At 31.6% G+C, this 20,173-nt stretch overlaps 1 protein-coding gene across 2 annotated transcripts; it reads right to left on the reverse strand.

Moving 5' to 3' along the window:
* Window positions 1–1,366: 1,366 nt before the first annotated feature.
* Window positions 1,367–19,209, reverse strand: LOC134682932 (uncharacterized protein DDB_G0284459-like). Of its 2 annotated transcripts, none has more exons than XM_063541866.1 (12): window positions 19,128–19,209; window positions 13,022–13,874; window positions 11,886–11,969; window positions 10,920–11,094; window positions 10,455–10,573; window positions 9,091–9,279; window positions 8,259–8,377; window positions 6,070–6,164; window positions 5,385–5,439; window positions 4,631–4,804; window positions 3,689–3,815; window positions 1,367–2,782 (listed from the first exon to the last, which is right to left on the reverse strand). In XM_063541866.1, the coding sequence occupies exons 2-12, from the start codon at window positions 13,858–13,860 to the stop codon at window positions 1,897–1,899; spliced, it is 2,862 nt and encodes a 953-aa protein (XP_063397936.1). In that variant the 5' UTR covers window positions 13,861–13,874; window positions 19,128–19,209; the 3' UTR covers window positions 1,367–1,896. The 2 variants fall into 2 exon arrangements, with proteins under 2 accessions (XP_063397936.1, XP_063397937.1); XM_063541867.1 differs by having other exon boundaries at window positions 19,053–19,175.
* Between the last annotated feature and the right edge of the window lie 964 nt (window positions 19,210–20,173).

The raw sequence follows: 20,173 nt of genomic DNA on the forward strand, positions 1-20,173 counted from the left end.
ATTTTAAGACAAAATAAAAACTTTAAAAAATTATTTAAAATCAATGATTTTGGTACCTGTCATCAACTGCATTATAAATTATGAAAAAAAGAGTTCAACACACAAAGAGAGAAATCTTGAAAGATAACAATCTATATATTGATATCATCAGGGTTTCCCCTGGGTCTATTATTTTTTTCACCACCTCTTTCGCCAAAACAATATATTTTTCGCCACATTATTATTTTTTTCGCCAAATAACATAACTATATTTTTTGTTTAAAATTTATATTTTTTTCTACCCCCCCCCCCTTTTCCCCCTTTCCCTTAAATAAGATGATTTTGCCCATTGTGTCTATGATTATGCTCTCAAACTTATTTTAGAGTTTACATGTTAATGAATAAACACTAAAAAATTACTTTAAAACAACAGATTTTTTTAATTTAAAAGGGAAAACTATTCATTGTATTTTAAACAACTTTAGTAATTGATTGGGCCACTATACTTTTAATACGTCCTAGAATATAACAAAATAATTGGACATGTTTTCATTATATAATACCAGTATAGTTCGTAGGGAAAGTTTCTTTAAAAGAAAAATACTGATGTTCCCTTTCGTACTGAAGAAGGTTTTTTTTACAACAAAACAAAAGCTTTTATCACATGAAATTGATCCCTCGTTTCATGTGTAGTCATTACATTGAAGGGCTACTCTCAATCGAGCCAACCTTTTTGATAGATTTCTTCATAATGACAGTTTTCTTTTTTTTCTTGACCATCGTAAATGAAAAAGTTAAGACGTAAAACTAGGCTTGAAACACGTGTGTCACTCAAACGACTTTAAAAACGGCTTCCTAATCAATTAACGATATTTAAGTCAAAGGATAATTAAAGTTTTAAATCCGAGATTTTTCTTGCTTTTGGACATTTTTCGTCACAACAACAGCTTTCTTTTCTAAACTATCTTTAAAAGCGGAGGAGACGTCAAAAGTTTGCTTCAAACACGTGCGTCGCAAAGTGGTAAATAAATTCTATATGTGACATTTAGCAGAAGCCATTTTACCATATCATTTTGTCAAACAATTCAATCAACACCTTTATTAATATAGTCCTTTGTTGTCGATAGAAATAAAATGCAATCAGCTTATTATTCATTTTCTGTCCAGACGTTAATGAGGTCATGGTGATTTCCGAGTATTGTCTGATCAGGTAAAGTCCGAGAAACTCGAAAAAAGTAAATAAACAAGATGGAGGAAAATAAATCGTTCTATATATTTCTTTCGCCAAATTCTTTCGCAAATGACGAATTTTTATCGCCACAATTATTATTTTTTCGCAAATTGCGAAAATGGCGACCCCCAGCGGAAACCCTGGATATCATTCATATTAATAAGAATAAACAAGTAAGCTTATCTAATGTCACAATTCTATTCCTCTTATCATATAGTTTATACTGTATACAGGAATTTGGAAGAAGTAAAAAAAAATCTATAGTAAAGGGAGAAATTTGTATCGAATATTGTTATCACTGATATCAACAAGTAAATAAGCTTTCCTTATTTTAAATAGAGGTAGTAAATACAAGAATTTAGAAACAACTGACCTAAGTATATTTTGTACATTTGGTAGTTACAGAATAGGTTTTTATTACTCTCTAGGATGTACAATAATGACAAGATATTCTACAGAGATTTTATGTGTCTGAGAAATATAAAAACAGGATAACGTAGCTCATCTGCATTATGTGTGGTGAACATTAAAAGATTTTTCTTGTAAGTTTTAATTTTATAAATACTTTATCTTCAATACATTGCTTTTATGTTTAGGACAAAGCTGTAATCAAAATTCCAAATTTTTGTGAAGTGTTTCTGTTAAAAAATCTTAATGCTCAAAGTAAAAATAATTTGTATATAACATCATCTCTTTCCTTTCCTTGTTCCTTTGTCTTCATGTTCAATATATTTCTGATCAACATCAGAAGCCACAAATTCATTGTCAATGCTAACACCTGGAGATGACCTTGAATTGTCATTGTCAAGGTCATTGTCTTGATTTACAGTGACCACCTGATATGTAGAATTGTCTGAATCAGTTTGTTCTCTAGATTCTAAATTCTTTCCTGGTGTTGGAATTTTACTGGCATTAATGTCAATAATATTTATATAATCCTCATTGTCATGTTCTGATGATGGTTCCTGGTTCATACCCTGAGGTAGTAGTAATGATTGTGGGTTATCTTCCCCTGTAGCAATTATAAAGGGAAGATTGTCACCAGTCTCCTGTTCTTCCATTGGCTCATCTGTTTGTGCCTGAATACAAAATGACTTGCCATTGGCTGAGCTAGTACCAGCAGTTGACTGCAGATTGCTTGGTAATTCCACAATATTTGATGCCCCATCCAATGGAATTTGTAGATTTCCAATTGGTTGATTTTGAAGTTGGTAAACATGAATTACAGTTTCTCCTTTGCCGTCCTCAGGAGTGTGATAGACAAGAACCAATGGTGAATTATTCGCATCATGGGTGATCTGCACATTGGCATTTGGTGGGAATTCAGCAGGATTAATGGCTATTGATCCCTCCATCTCAGAGTTGATTTTGGAAGCAAATGAAGCAGGATTAATACTAACAGATCTCTCCATTTGTGAACTGACCTCTGACCTTGGCTGTTTCTGTGGTGACAAGATTTCTGAATCACTCATAGTGACCTGTAATTCCATAATATCACTGTCATCATCTTCATCTTGTGATAAACAAAATGGTGGAACAAAAGGAGCATTTTCATATCGCTTGAATGGAATTCTGCAAAAAGAGAGAAAAAAAGTTTCTGTAACATTTATTGTAGCTAAGATAAAGCAATGTATCTCCTTTTATGGAAAGTAGTATAGGGAGACATTATATATATGTTCAAGCTACTTATATACAACATGATATGCCATCTCCTGCAAAGGTTTGAGATAAAAATTAATATTCAAAAACTTCTATATTGACAGTTTTTCAACAAATCAAGTCTCCCCAACCCCCCAAAATAAACAGAATTCTAATGTCCTCTGTGTTGCACATATTTTATCTACCCATGTGCAATAACTTAAAAAAATCATTCTTTGTCCTTCAAAAATTTCTACAAATAATTTGGGAAATAAAGGCTTGAGAGAAATACAATAAAATTTCCAAAATCATTAATATTTCCAAGGGGGATAACTTAAAAAAATATTTGAAATTATCTGAGACATTGGTCATATAAACCTTTTTATTACATTGGTTGCAATGAATTGCATAGATTTCCTAGTGAAATAAAAACCGGTTATTTCACTCCTCTGACTTCATACTACAATAGGCGTTGTCAAGACGTCGATAAAGTCTGATCAAAACAAATTGTTAATGCGTCGAAAAAGATTACATTTTTTACTTTTATTTCATAATAAAAACCATTTGCCAATGAAATAAAAAGAATAACTAATCAAATATAGAAATATTCAACTCTTGACTGAGCAACACTGATAATTAACTCATGTGCTACGAGCATTCGTAAATTAATGTGTTGTTCAGTCACTCATTAAATATTTTTCTCTATTTGAATTCTTTGATTAGTAATTCTATAAATAATAAATTTATTAAAAATCTGGGAAAAAATGTACATATGAGAGTGCTTGCAATGCAATTTTAAATATAATTTTCAATGTGCCTCACTCAATATCTAAAACCTACCTTATAGGTGTTTTAACAGGTGTGGGTGGTGTTGATTCTATCTCAGACACGTCTCCTTCTGTAGCATCCTCGTAATCATAATAGATATTTTTTCTTGGTCTTGTACTTTTCCTTGCTGTTTGTTTTTCTGGAAATTAATATTCTAAGGTTATTACAGAAATGAAGGCAATAACTATAAATTATATAAATTTCTCTTAACAAACAGAGCAAAATAATTTTGACATACATTTGACTTGAAAAAAATAATATAAAAATGATATATTCCTCTGCTTTGCATCTTCTCCACTGTATGTGGAATGCAAAGTATTTTGTATTGCTAAACATCTAGGTACTGTAAACCAACTTATTTTCAAGGATACTTTATTTCACATTTTTTCCTTTCTAGTCATCTTGCGGCTTTGTAATTCCACGATTTTCAAATATACCTCATGTTATTTAATGAGTAAACATCCAATTTTACATATTCAAAAAGATTTATGTTTGTGTTATTTTTCTACTCACAAAAATAAGTTGGTTTGTAATAATTTTATCACCTTTACTAAAAGGAGGTCCTGCGTTTTTCCCTTACTGTGTCAAACTTTAGTTATTTGCTGCTACTCTTCAAAACATGTCACACAAAAGAAATGTATGTACATATACAAAAATCGGTGACAATGTCTTTTGTGAAAATGTAACATTGTAAGCTAGCTCATAAAAATCAGAGTTCATATTTGTATCACATTAATATCTTTCTATTGTAATCATGGCTGACAATTATCAGCTGAACATTGTATTCCGTATAGCAGTAGGCTGTTCAATTTCACACTATTTGGGGTACACTGTGATTGAAATGCATCCAAAGACCTACAGTAATGTATTTATATAATGGCGTAATTTCTCTTTTCAAAGTGTAAAAGTCATTGATATTTTTATATTCTCCACAAAAACTCCTTATAATCTTACCTTCTTTCTCCTTATGTTTCTCTTTCTGTGCATTTTTCTCTCTCTTCTTTTCCTGTCTCATTTCTTTAGTTTTCTTCAACTTTTCTTCATCTTCTTTCTTCTTCCTTTCTGTTTCAATCGCATCCAGTTTTTCTTCTTTTACAAAGAATGACATATCAAATGGCTTTTTGTTCTCTGTCAAATAAATTAAAACACATGTGCTGTTTACTATGACCAAAAATTGCTAATCTCTTGGTCAAACTCCTTAAATCACTTAATTCATAATTGACAGCTACGATTAAATTGTTGGTTTGACAGGTAACATGTAAAATAATGTAAGAAGGACTTTACTCAATGATGCTTGACAAAATTAACCACAGATTTCAGTTTTCGTCTCTGTTCTGATCTTTACTGCTGTCAGGTCAACATCTGGTTTTAAAAAATGTGTTAAAATGTTAGAATCTTACTATATGTTATTGTGATGATAACAAGTAAAGTGCAAATGAATATCAACTGATGTTCCACACTTCAAACAATACACTGTCAATTGACAGAGCTATCCATTTACAAACTTATCTTATTTCATGGAATCTTATCTTCTTAAATTCCACATAGATTAACTTGATTGTTTTTAGAGATTAACAATGGGATTTAAAAATAGTCCTGCTGGTTCAATATTTGTTTGGTAGCAATGATCTGAACATGCATGAAATATTTGCCACTGGATGCTCAGGAAAAAGCAATCATCTTACAATTTACTGCAATTTCTACTTACTGAGAGCCAGTTCCACTTTGTTTCTGTTTAGCTTATCTTCTCTTTTAAACTTGGTCTGTAATATAGGGAAAAGTATAAGGTTATCATGAATGCTTATAATGGAACTTGGTGAGAATTGCAATAATATGAGCTTCCAGTCTTATACATATATCGATATCTTTATACACATTTTCTAGAAATCGCAATAATTAATCTTGCATTGTTGTATATTCTTCAAAAATTGCAATAATATCTGAATTTACAGCAATTTGAAGAAACTGTTTCAATCACAAACTAAACAGATCCAAAGTACATAATGTTAAGTATGTGAGTATTAGGCTGAGTTGACATTTCAAAAAGTTTTTAAACAAAATTACTTATGTTAGTAATGAAATAAACTGAAATAATTTTATTGAGTTACTTTCCAGGTGTGTTGGCAGATAAATGTATAATTTGGAATTACACCATATCTCATATTTATATAGTCATGATTTGAGTGGTAAGGCATATGCTATGGGCTTGCGGTCATAAAATTTTCAGGCACAATTTTCGTACTAAGACTCACAAATCAACCAATTAATACACTGGATTTTGTGATCTGAGCACAAATTTTGTACTTGGAGCACCGAGTAGTTTTGTGATCAAGGGTCCTGTGTATGGTTATGTAGTAAAGATAATCATTAATCTGAGTTAACCTATAAGTTACCTTAATGTCATATCTTGTTCTTCTTTTGAATAGTTTGACCATCAGTGAGAAATCTGTCCCTATATAACTCAATGCTCTATAAAACTTCTCTGTTTCTGTTAAATTAAACAATAGTTTCATAAAATATAGATAATTATGGAAGGCTCTTAATTTATGAAATAATATAATACAAGAGTCTGTCACAATGACAGCAAACCGGATTTATTAACATTTATTTGTGTCCTGGCAATATCACAAGAACCATTACTGATGAATGGTGAAAGTGAAAATCGTCAATATCAAATTTGACCTCCATTTTGTCATCAGTATCATAATAAAATTTGAAAAGCTTAGATTGAATGGTTCATGAGTAAATGTAACAACATGAATGGAAACGCCATTTTACGATCTTTCAAGAACCATAACTCCTGAACGGTAAAAGTCAAAATCGTCATTATTGAACTTGACCTCTATTTTGTCATCAATAACAACATATAAAAATTTCAAAAGCTTTGGTAGAATGGTTCATGAGAAAATGCATGGACACGACTGGAAACACCATTTTTCAATCTTTCAAGAACCATAACTCCTGAACGGTAAAAGTCAAAATCATCATTATTGAACTTGACCCCTATTTTGTCATCAATAACAACATATAAAAATTTCAAAAGCTTTGGTTAAATGGTTCATGAGAAAATGCACGGACACGACTGGAAACACCATTTTTCAATCTTTCAAGAACAACTCCTGAACGGTAAAAGTCAAAATCGTCATTATTGAACTTGACCTCTATTTTGTCATCAGTAACAACATATAAAAATTTCAAAAGCTTTGGTTGAATGGTTCATGAGATAATGCATGGACACAACTGGGAACACCATTTTTCAATCTTTCAAGAACCATAACTCCTGAACGGTAAAAGTCAAAATTGTCATTATTGAACTTGACCTCTATTTTGTCATCAGTAACAACATATTAAAATTTGGGAAGCTTTGGAAGAACAGTTCATGCGTAAATAAACAGACACAACTGGAAACTCCATTTTTCAATCTTTCAAGAACCATTACTCCTGAACGGTAAAAGTCAAAATCGTCATTATTGAACTTGACCTCCATTTTGTCATCAGTAACAACATATTAAAATTTGGGAAGCTTTGGAAGATCAGTTCATGCGTAAATGCACAGACACGACTGGAAACTCCATTTTTCAATCTTTCAAGAACCATTACTCCTGAACGGTAAAAGTCAAAATCGTCATTATTGAACTTGACCTCCATTGTGTCATCAGTAACAACATATTAAAATTTGGGAAGCTTTGGAAGAACAGTTCATGCGTACATGCACAGACACGATTGGAAACTCCATTTTCAATCTTTCAAGAACCATAACTCCTGAACGGTAAAAGTCAAAATCGCCATTATTGAACTTGACCTTCATTTAGTTGTCAGTAACAACATATTAAAATTTTAAAAGCTTTGGTAGAAAGGTTCATGAGTTAATGCATGGACAACATTTGATTGCTGCCCGCACGCCGTACATCCCAAAATCATTAACCGACATTTTTGTCACAAAAATCCGGTTAAAAACCCTAAATCAAGAAATGAAGCAGTAATAAGATTCACACATTATGATTTCACTTTAATTCACCAAATTACATCTAATTTCAGTGTTCACCCTGGGTGATTTTTGTCAAAATCAACGTAAAAGTAAATCAAAAGCAGATGCACAGATTGACATCAAATGAAAATGGAAAAGAAAATCGTACAATGTGAAAGCCCCTAAAGAAAAATGAAATCACCAGCTGAGCTATATGACAGGTGCAATATATGAAGCTGGATCTGCTTAGGGCTATTCCAGAGAAAAATGTATGGGGGGGTTTGAAGGCAGTTTTTGTTAGCACCAGCCACCCAGACAATTGTAATTGAGAATTATAGTGCATTATAGTGTGAAAAAGAGCTCTGATACCCATCATTCACCCATGTATTATTAATACAATGTGCCTTCCAACCCCCCCCCCCCATACATTTTTTTCTGGAATAGCCCTTACCCTTTCTGAGATCACTTCCATTTTTATGGAGTGGTTCATGTTGTCATATTTTGTTGAGTCAGTTAGGTCTATTCATTGTTTTTAATATTCTTGAAGTGATATTGTTGATTTCATTTGTTTTTCTGAAGGTATCATATGTAGCTGTAGAGATAATTAAGACATACCCCATTCAGACCAGGCAATTCTACTCAGTGGTTTTCTGAAGCTATTATATGTAGCTGTACTCCCTGTTTCTTCTATCAGTTCAGACACAGGCGATTCATCTTTTTTCTTTATAATCAAACTGAAAGTAATACAACATTCACTATATGTAATTTCTGTAGTGTTTTTAAAGTGTGTCACTATCGCTGTTCCATTTAAAAAACATCTTTAGAAAAAATAATTTTGGGTATTTCTTTAATAGCCTCATTTTACATATGTATGTGACTTTTAGTTAACTGCATCATTTTACCATGCCCTATTACTATCACTTTTGGCCTAGACTTTAAAGAAACGTTTATAATTCAAATTCCTATGAGAGCTGGCATTGTACTAAATGGAGTCTGTATGTCATACCTTACTTTTATTTGAAATGAATGTCGAGAATCATTTTTTTTAAACATTTTTTTCGTCATCTTCTAACGAACAACACATATGTCTGGGTCAGTGTTCAAATTGTAAAAATCATCCCCGTTCTACAACTTTTTTAAACTAGCACATGTGATTAAACTTTTTACCTAACAAATTAAGACACAAAGAATTAAGTTCTTAGAATAATTTCTAAAAATCTATATCAGTCATTTTCTAAACAATATACTTTTCATATGAATATGTATCTGATGGACAGTATTGTATCCTTAAGGTGTGCTGTTCTAATTTGTAAGAGCCACACAGGTTGTGAGTTATAACCCTGCTGCCATGAAATAGCCTAAAAGCACTAATCAAAAGTGGCGTTAGAACACAGAAATTCAAATCAACCTTATTATAAATCTATGCAAAATGTAAATTGATTATTACCTTTCTTCATTAATTATAATGTTTCCATCCGGTCCTATTTTCACTTGAGGTACAGGCATATCTGGGTCTTTACTATCCATCACATCAGCTTCTTCTGATTCTTGGGGTTTTTCTTCTTCTTCTTCAATATTTACATTTTCTTTCTCTACTATTATTTTTGCTTTCTTCTTTGGTGTTTCAATGATGGTTCTATGAAAATAAAAATAATATGCACAATTTTTTATGTTGTAAAGTCAAATATACCCTGACATATTGTTTTTGGTCAATTAATTTGTGAAAACTGGCCTTTGATACAGACATGCATGATAATCCAACAGTTTGACAAAACTGCTAATTTAAAAAATTTCAATATTTTTCGAAGTCGAATTTACATGTAGAATTGCCAATGAGACAACTGCCCACAAGACATCAAATGACACAGAAATTAACAACCATAAGTCACTGTATGGCCTTCAACAACGAGCAAATCCCATACCGTATAGTCAGCTATAAAAGGCTACGAATTGACAAATGTAATTCAATCACCATGTCATCATTCTAGGAACACTCACATAATGACAGATATGTTCCAATTGTCGTAAACACAATCCATACACTGTAAATTCAGATATTATTGCTTGTATTTATTATTGCGATTTTGTCATTTTAGACTGAAATGCAATTTTAATTTTTACGATTTTGGGAAAAATTGTGCTGAATTCATATAAAATATTTTAAAATGCGAGTTTAAATTATTGCATAATTACAACTCTGTCGCAATTTTCACAATAATAAAAACCTCGCAATAATTTCTGAATTTACAGTAATTCTAGGAACACTCTCATAATAACAGATATGTTCCTATTGTTGTAATCACAATCCATTGTCATTTCCTCAAATTAATTCAGAATTAGACATATTGCCAGGTTTGTACTTAGGTAGCAAAACACAGTAAGGATTTAGTTTCGCATTTTGGCCTTTGCTACCTTATATGAGCAACACAAAGGGTATAAAATGTGGAGCAGGATCAGCTTACTATCTGGAGCACTTGACACCAACCCTAGTTTTATGTGTGTTTGTGTTGTTCATTCTTGAGTTTTCTATATTCTGTTTTCTATACTTTTGTTACTTTTGGTGGTTTTTTTTTGTCTTGGAGTTTGTTTTTGACTTATTAATTTGAATGTCCCATTGGTATCTTTCTTCGACTGCTGGAATGTTTCTGTGATATCCTTGTAAGGAAATTCCACTTTAATAATCATTATATTTTGAAGCTGACAGATACAAGTAACTCATCTACAATTTTTTTTCTTCACATTTTCATTTTCTTCTAGTATATCAGATACCCTATAGTCATAGCATTTATTTACAATTATAATATTACTTACGCCATTTGATTTTTGCCAGGATTCCAGTATATAAGATCCCCCATAGTCATGGTGTTTTTATTTATTGGTGCATCCTCATCAGTGAATCCGTTCTTCTGTTTGTTATTCTTCAACAATCCCTGTCATATAAATTGGATTTAAATTCAAGTTGATGTATAAATGGTAAAAAATTTCACTATTTCTTCATTTTCTGTATAGAATTTACTATATTTCATTGTGATTGTAGATTAGTGATGTGAGAATCCATTGAAATTGAAGGAAGATAATTTTCTTCAATGAAATTTTTTAAAACTTAAAAATGGAGATTTTTGTAAACTGGAAGCTTATCAAATTAGATAATATTGACAAATCATTGTGTCAGAAGTGATATTTTTGACACAGTACTTTTATTTCTATTACATCTTGACAGGTGATTGTGGCTGGTATTTTACTGAATACAAAACCTGCTGATCTGCACCCACTAACCTGTGTATCACTGTGTACAGTACTGATAGAACTGTTACTATAATGTCTTTTCCTGGCCTCTATAGCTCCATCTGTTTGAACATTAATTTCTGAACTGGTATCCTGAGATTTGTCTACTTCCACTGGACTGACTGGTTTCTGAGCATGATGGTTTATAAACTTTATAGGAGGCAGACTAAAATAAAATCATTAAATTGTTGTTCATACTTACATACTGTAATAAAGGGAGACAATTTGTGCTTTTCTGAGTGTTTATGATGTTTTTACACTAAACTTGTTGGGTGTGAGTGATTGATCTATGAGTCTGGGAGAACATGAATCATAAATTGGTTGTTATTGGATTTGAACTTGCTTTCAGCAACTTAAAGATCTCTCAGATAGGTACTTTGTGTCTTTTTTCTTTATAATATGCTAGCTGTTCTTGTGCTTTTCATCAATCTGACGGATTGAGCCATTTCTAATTAACTTTACAGCTTCTTCCTATGTTGTGCTCTCCTATGTAAGAGGGAGGGTGACACGACAGACACTCATTAACAAGTTTAAACCTTTCACATTATTTATGCCCCTGTCCCAAGTCAGGAGCCTGTAATTCAATACTTTTCTGGTTCATAGTTCACTTTTAGTGTTCGATAGGTACCATGCATATCATGTCTTCACTCAATTTAGTGTAAAATTTTCTGATACTGCCTGACTTCTCAATAACTCAACAGATTTTTAAAACAAGTAAAGAAGCTTTGTTTATCCATTGGATATTTATGATATTGAATAAATCAGTACATGTATTTATAACACTTTTTCCTTTTACTCTTCTTTCATCTCAACTCTCATAAATCTGCTCTATTATTTTTGTTTTAACTTTCATAATAAAGCTTTTTGCATAAACTGATTAACTAATTATAATATACTAAGACAAAAAAATATAAATGACATCTACCAATATTCCGGCTTAATAATGAGTGAACTTACATTTTTCCTAGTCGTGGTGATTTAAGTGGTGATGAAGGTCTAGTTGAAATATCTTCTTTACTTCCAGACAGATTTATATTTTTACTGAAAAAAATAAAGATTTCAATAATATCATGCATCTAATTTGTCAACTTTCAAGTGAATACATGTACTGAGTTTTAAATTTTCTATTTCTATAGATGGTTAGTGGGTTTAGTTGTAATATAATTTAGATGTTAACTGGATGATTGTGAAATTAAACAGGAATTTTGCAAATTAAGTTTAGAAGACACCAAGACTCACTATAAATCTCCAAGCTTGCATGAAAATAAAGGAACTGACGTGAAAATATTTTGAGGAGTCTTTCATATTTTTTCAATATTTAAAAAAAAAAATAATATAATATTCCTGTAATCCTGTGTGATGGAGAATCATCATACACATATATATTATATATTTTTTTTTAATTTAAGTAATGTGAGAATCTCAATAAAAAGAACACACAGTCATGACAGTGTGATATTTATCAACAAGCAAATTTTCCAGAAATCGCAATAACTAATTTTACATTTTTGTTCATACTTGGTAATAAATGCATGTACCAGTAATATTTTCTGAATTTACAGTATGTTAATCATTCATATTAAATTAATTTACTTTCAAATTTCCCATAATAAACTCTCATAATTCTATATAACGTGTATAAAGTCTGCAGTCATTTAAATCTATTCAGTAATTCTACAACATTAACATACATTGAGATATACATTGTAAGAAGATGTGGCATGAGTGCCAATGATATAACTCTCTATTCAAGTCACAATTAGTAAAAAAGGAACCGTCATAGCCTTATGTCAAAGCTTTCAACAGCTTTCAACACAGAGCCTTGGAAAGCTATAAAGGGCTTCAAAAATTACTAAGGTAAAACTATTCAAACAGAAAATCAAAGTTTTAATCAATATAATGTATCAATGCTGAATTATTTTTAAACCTTTCTGTAAAGCGTTCCTTACTTTCAATGATACTAATTAATATTAATGTTGCAATTACATTCCCCACCTTTAAATCAGCTGATCATAATAATGAAGGAAATAAAGAAACCAAGGTGAATCTATGCCATTAGTTATGTTTTAGTTAATATATCATAACATACTTACTTTCTCAGTTTGAGAGCTTCAATATTTGGTTTTGCTTTCGGAAATCTTGATCTAAAAGGTAGACGTTGTATGACTGAAGGTTTTGGACTAGATTCTGAACCATCTTGGATCTGGTTGTTAACATTTTCTATTTTTTTCTCTGGTTCATGAGAATCAACTATCTTTTTCTCAACATTTTCATCTTCAACTGATGTTTCTGTTTGTGGTGAGAGGATCAAACTTTTATTTAGACTAATCTTATCTACAGGACTAGAACATGGCAGTTGTGTTTTAGGTTTAGGGACATTACAATTAAATCTCTTTGTAAAAGTACCAGGTTTATTTTGTACAGAGCTTTGAGAACTTTTACTACTTGGACTTTTTTCTTTATTTTGCTCAACCATCTTTGGCCTAACATCCTTATTTTCCTCTGAGCTGTCATTTTCTTCCTCTTTAGATTCACTCCTGTGTACAATTTCCTGTGATCCAACAATCAATCCTAGATTTTTGAGTCTTGTAAAGGCTGGTTTAGTCACACAAGAACTTGATTTTTGTGCCGAGTTTTTGTCATCCTGTTGATTTGTGTTTCCTTTGTTATCTCCCCTTCTACTTGGAGATGATACCACTATACCAACTTTGCCTGATGACTTTCTAGGAACTTCTGTTGACCTTCCTAGGTCTTTTGTTGGACTGATACCTTTTTTCAAACCAACAGCAGTTGCAGCTCCTGCTGCAAGCTCAGCACTTATTTGAACACTGGTTCCTTTCTTCTCTTCATTACCTTGTCCACGTTTTAAACCAGAAGAGGTTTTACCACCAATATTTGGTTTAATCTGAATCCTGGATCTTCTGGTTGCCATTTATCTTTTTAAATCTGAAAATATGTACATTACCACATAATTCATATAGTAAAAAAAAATTGTAAGGGTTCCAGTGTCTTGCCTACTTTTGCTGTTAATCGCAGACTCAACAAAAATGAGGGAAAAAGTCAATAATATAATTCCTCTTGATACTATCGTTTGATTGTAAGAAGCTTCTGTCCAAGTTTGGTAAAAATCCAGGATAGTTTATGAATCTTTTTAAAAACTTTAACTGCAGACTGCCTGTAATGTTAACTGGAAGAACCAGATGCTCCGCAGGGCGCAGCTTTATACGATCGCAGAGGTTGAACACTGAACGGTTGGGGCAAATATGGACACAACATTCAAGCTGGATTCAGCTCTAAATTTGGATTGTGATTAAATAGTTAACACAGCATAGGTTTCTGACACAGAATGAATGTGGTCTAATGAACTTAAATTTCTGTCTTGCCTTTGAGCAATTCACTATGCTGTTGAATATTAATCCTCTCCAAAAAATGTTTGAAGAATTTTTATTTTTATTTATGAAATTTCAAATGAGAAAAATTGACCCCCCCCCTCCCATTTTTTTTTCACATCCCCCTATCCTTTATTCCAAAACCGATCTCAATTCAAATTTCTAATGGAGTTTGAAACAATAATTACTCATTTAAATACATCATAAAATATTAAAATGTAAAAAAAAGTGCTTGTTATCACTGAATGGTAAAGATTGTTTTAATTGATCAGTTGGTAGTAAAAGTGAATATACATTGTATATTGTATAAAACAATGATTTAAGTTGATTCAACTACTGTTCTGGACAAAGAAAGATAACTCCAATTGAAATTTCTTGCTATTGCACAATATTGTGCAATTAGATATTTCTTGCTATTGCGCAATACTGTGCAATTGAAAATACTTGCTATTGCACAATACTGTGCAATTGAAGATTTCTTACTATTGCACAATATTGTGCAATTGAAAATTTCTTGCGATTGCACAATACTGTGCAATTGAAGATTTATTGTTGCTGAGTACTGTGCAATAGAAAATTTCTTGCTATTGCACAATACTTAATATAATAATTTTAGATCCTGATTTTGACCAACTTGAAAACTGGGCCCATAATCAAAAATCTAAGTACATGTTTGGATTCAGCATATCAAAGAAGCCCAAGAATTCAATTTTTTGTTAAAATCAAACCAAGTTTAATTTTGGACCCTTTGGACTTTAATGTAGACCAATTTGAAAACAGGACCAAAAATTAAGAATCTACATACACAGTTAGATTTGGCATATCAAAGAACCCCATTTATTCAATTTTTGATGAAATCAAACAAAGTTTAATTTTGGACCCCGATTTGGACCAACTTGAAAACTGGGCCTAAAATAAAAAATCTAATACATTTTTAGATTCAGCATATCAAAGAACCCAACTGATTCAATTTTTGTCAAAATCAAACTTAGTTTAATTTTTGACCCTTTGGACCTTAATGTAGCCCAATTTGAAAACGGGACCAAAAATTAAGAATCTACATACACAGTTAGATTCGGCATATCAAAGAACCCCAATTATTCAATTTTTGATAAAACCAAACAAAAAAGTATTTTGGACCCCTTGGGCCCCTTTTTCCTAAACTGTTGGGATCAAAACTCCCAAAATCAATACCAACCTTCCTTTAATAGTCATAAACCTTGTGTTTAAATTTCATAGATTTCTATTTACTTATACTAAAGTTATGGTGGGAAAACCAAGAAAAATGCTTAGTTGGGCCCCTTTTTGGCCCCTAATTCCTAAACTGTTGAGACCTCAACTCCCAAAATCAATACCAACTTTCCTTTTGTGGTCATAAACCTTGTGTTTAAATTTCATAGATTTCTTTTTACTTAACCCTTTCCTCCATTGAATTTTTTTTTTTGCATACTTGATTCGCATAGGATTTTTTTCATAAAAAGCTAAACATATGCTTTAAAGTATTAAAGCATTGCAAAAAACAACTATTTCATCGAATAAATTTCCGTTGGATATTCCTTTTCATATTGGATACAAATTTTATTAAGTCAACTGCAGACACTTTGTAGTCAAAGTGTTTCAACTGAGGTACTACACAGGCGTCAAAAGGCGTCATTATGGAGTAAGGGGGTGGCGTCAAAAGGCGTCATTATGGAGGAAAGGGTTAAACTTAAGTTATTGTGCAAAAACCAAGAATAATGCTTATTTGTGCCTTTTTTTGGCCCCTAATTCCTAAACTGTTGGAACCAAAACTCCCAAAATCAATCCCAACCTTCCTATTGTGGTCATAAACCTTGTGTCAAAATTTCATAGATTTCTATCTACTTAAACTAAAGTTACTGTGCGAAAACCAAGAAAATGCTTATTTGGGCCCTTTTTGGCCCCTAATTCCTAAAATGTTGGGATCAAAACTTCAAAATCAATCCCAACCTTCCTTTTGTGGTCATAAACCTTGTGTTAAAATTTCATAGATTTCTATTCACTTTTACTAAAGTTAGAGTGCGAAAACTAAAAGTATTCGGACGACGACGACGCAGACGACGACGCAGACGTGATAGCAATTTATGATTTTTTTCAAATTTTGCGGTCGTATAAAAACTAAGTCCATTCATAAGTAAAATACAGATACACAAATACAAAATTTTAACAAATTTTCCTTCTAGATACCAGCTTTTGATCATAAACAAGCTTCTATCTAAGTTTGGTACAAACCCAGGATACTTTAAGAAGTTATTAAAATCTTGAAAACTCTAACCACAGAGTGAATCTATTGTTTCACCGCAGAAAAAATTAGTCCACAGAGTTCATAAAAAGTGGTGGTCCTCAGTATTTTATCACCAAAAGTTTGTATAGGACTGGCACAATTTTAGTATTTTTCAATAGAATTAATGAAGAAAGACCAGCAGACTTTCTTCAAGGACCACCAGGGGGAAAAAGATTTCACAAACTCTGAGTCCAAAATTTATAAGTAAAATACGGAAAAAATGGATTTTATTTTGACAAAATTTACTCCTGGATACTATCTTTGATGATCATAAACAAGCTTCTGTTCAAGTTTGGTAGAAATCCAGTGTAGTTTAAGAAAATTATCAAAATTTCAAACACTTTAACCACAAAGTGAATATTTGTGGAAGCCACTGTCGAAACCGCCGCAATGTAGGATTGCTATGTCTTGCTTTTTCAAATAAAGTAAAAGGCTCAACAATAAATAAATGGATAATGTGTCCCCATGGACACAGATTATGCCCCTTTCTTACAACATTATAAAGGGACATAATTCAAGAATGGTCATAGTGACGCTACACAAATTTGTACTTGATCTGAGTTTTGTTATAAAAGGTATTGTATAAAGTTTCATAATGTTTGGTTTGAGAACCTAAACTAAACAAAAAAATTCCCCATTTATAAAGGGGAACAACTCGAGAATGGCTAAAGTGACCCCACCAAAATTCAAACTTTATCTTTACTTTGTGGAAATAAGCATTGAGTTTGATTACATTTGATTGAAAGAAACTTAAGTTAGAAACAGAAACTAAATTTTTTGCAATTTTTCCAATTATAAAGGGGCATACGTATATATAACTCTAGAATGGTAAGGGTGACACCACCAAAATTCAAATTTAATCTTTGCTTTGAGGTAATAAGCATTGTGTATAAGTTTCATAATATTCAGTTGAAGCAAACTTGTGTTACAGAAAGGAAACTAAAAAAATTGTAATTTTTCCAATTATAAAGGGACATACATGTAACTCTAGAACAGTAAGAGTGACACCACCAAAATTCAAATTTAATCTGTGCTTTGAGGTAATAAGCATTGTGTATAAGTTTCATAATATTCAGTTGAAGCAAACTTGTGTTACAGAAAGGAAACTAAAAAAATTGTAATTTTTCCATTTATAAAGGGGCATGAATCTACATTGTAGAATGGTAAGAGTGACACTACCAAAATTCAAAATTGATCTGTATTTTGTGGTGATAAGTATAGTGTATAAGTTTCATAACACTTGGTTGGGGCTTACTTAAGGGAGAAATCGGAAATAACAAAAAATCTATCTATAAAGTAGCATAACTCTATAACGGTTAAAGTGACACCACAAAAATTGAAACTAGATCTGTGTTTTGTGGTAATAAGCATTGTTTATAAGTTTCATTACAATTAGTTGAGGCCAACTCAAGTTCATAACTGTACAAATGTAATTTACGAAATTCAATAAAATGTCGCCAATTAAAATTTTGATTTTCATTCCAAGGGAAATAACTCCAAATGGTCTAGCTAAAAGAGGAATTACAGCAGGGTGTTCTACAATACGACAGAAAAATGGGCATGGCGCCATTTTTTTTCCTTTACAGGCAGGGTCTTAAGAAAACATTGCATGGCAACATTACAGGTTACAAGAGCACATTCAAGCGTAATGCATTTTCCATAGGGTACAACTTGTGTTTCATATTTTTTTTCTCAAAGATTACAAAAACTAGAGAAAAACAGGTAGCAGCTTCTGTTACTAGAAATGCTGTGTTGTATTACATCCAAAAAACTATATAGGGTCATGCGGCTCATATTTACTAAAAATGCAGTTGAAAAAGATCGTTTGTTTATTTCGCTTAATGAAAAGTCATATTTTTTATGGCTCTGACGTGCAGAAATGGAAGATATTTTCTATACTTCCTTAAATGTGAATATGATTTTTCTGCAATTTTAAAAACCTTCAAGATGAATTCAGGTAAAAATTCTTGCCAAATGACTTAACAACAATTTCCGTTGCATGAAAATGAAATATACACTTTCTTTTAGATGATAAAGAAAAAGAAAGATTTTGACGAAAACTATTTTTTTCCAAAAAATAATGGTAAAAACAATTATTGATAGTTGAAGTATCCAAATAAAACAATATAAGGATATTTTTATTGTCACAGTAAAATTAAAACCAATTTGACACTCGGTAGACGAAAATACCTGTTTGGCACCTGATGGTAAAGGCAAGTATTGGAATAGTAGGTAACATGATTAATCTTAGTTAAAGGCTTTACTATCCTCATTCAAATTAACACTGTTGATGTTTTGTGGAAGTTTAATTAGTGATTTATTTTTTACTAGCTCATGAGGCTGAGCTGATATTTTATCGAGCACAACAGTCAACAACAGAAACCATCCCTCCGTTGACGGCAATTCATAATTCGTCTATTACTATATTCATACCGTGAAACAAATCGTTTTTGGGTGTTGTAAACAATGTAAATAGTGCATATACATTCAATTCACTTTTCCACTTACAAGAAAACGTTCACATATATTTAACAACTTCCGGTTACAGGTATTTTCTCGAGTTGTCGATACGCACAGTAAAACAAACAAAGATGTACCGAATGTAAAATTCTATCTGATTACCGACACATCCTCGTTTACAGCAGTTTACTGGAACGGACAACCATTTCGTGTGATTGCATCACCACATTCATTTATTGAGAAAGCAATGCATAAATAAAATCTGGGATTTAACATATTGTTACATTGTAGTATAATAACCCTAGAAAGAATTAAGCAAAACAAGGTACTCACATTAAACTGAAATAAGATTTTTTTCTTCATTATTTTGCAATCAAGTTATATAATTATTAGCTATTTACAATAAATATTCAAGATTTTTTTTGATTTTTTTTAATTATATCATTTTACTATTGTTGCATAGTAATATCATATTTCAAACAGAAAGTAACCAAAATTTAGCGTGCAATAAATTTCAATAGTGCGGCACTTGTGCAATAAATCTTCAAGATTCATGACGTCATCAACGATAATTAATATCTTTATTGAAACCAATTTTTACTTTCAAATATCATATTGCTATACAAAAAAAGGTTATTGCATGCATATTTGGGAATATTGTCCCTCGTTAAACATATATATATATATATATCGGTTGGTCTTTTGGAAAATGTTGTTTGTGCTGTTTTAGACCCTTCTATATATAACGAAATTTTGTTTTACATCCACAGTGTGGATTCCACACGTATAAAAATTCCGATTTTTATCCAACGCAATCATAGGTTTGAACGTAGTTTTCAATTTAGACTCGTTTATATTTTTTTGTTTGGGCTTGTATCATATTTTCCTCCGGTTTATATGATCCGTTCCTTATTGACTCTTAAAATTCAAGAGTGAGGATTTAAAAATGAGGGTACTTTTTATATGGCCTTCAAATACCGTTCGATCCCTAACATCACTGAAGAGACATTTATTGTCGAAATCCGGATCTGGTGTACTAAAAAAATATTGACACCGTATGTTTGTGGCATGACATCGTGGCCACAAGTTAAAAC

This window comes from Mytilus trossulus, chromosome 9, assembly GCF_036588685.1.
Source record: "Mytilus trossulus isolate FHL-02 chromosome 9, PNRI_Mtr1.1.1.hap1, whole genome shotgun sequence".
Taxonomy (NCBI): Eukaryota; Metazoa; Mollusca; class Bivalvia; order Mytilida; family Mytilidae; genus Mytilus; species Mytilus trossulus.

Bases quoted from the DNA above. Each gene is read 5' to 3' on its own strand.
- LOC134682932 (XM_063541866.1), bottom strand. From the start codon at position 13,860: ATGGCAACCAGAAGATCCAGGATTCAGATTAAACCAAATATTGGTGGT. The intron at 5,440-6,069 runs GTAACTTATAGG...CCTATATTACAG, and splicing joins GAACAAGATATGACATTAAG to ACCAAGTTTAAAAGAGAAGA. The intron at 3,816-4,630 runs GTAAGATTATAA...ATTAATTTCCAG, and splicing joins GAAACATAAGGAGAAAGAAG to AAAAACAAACAGCAAGGAAA.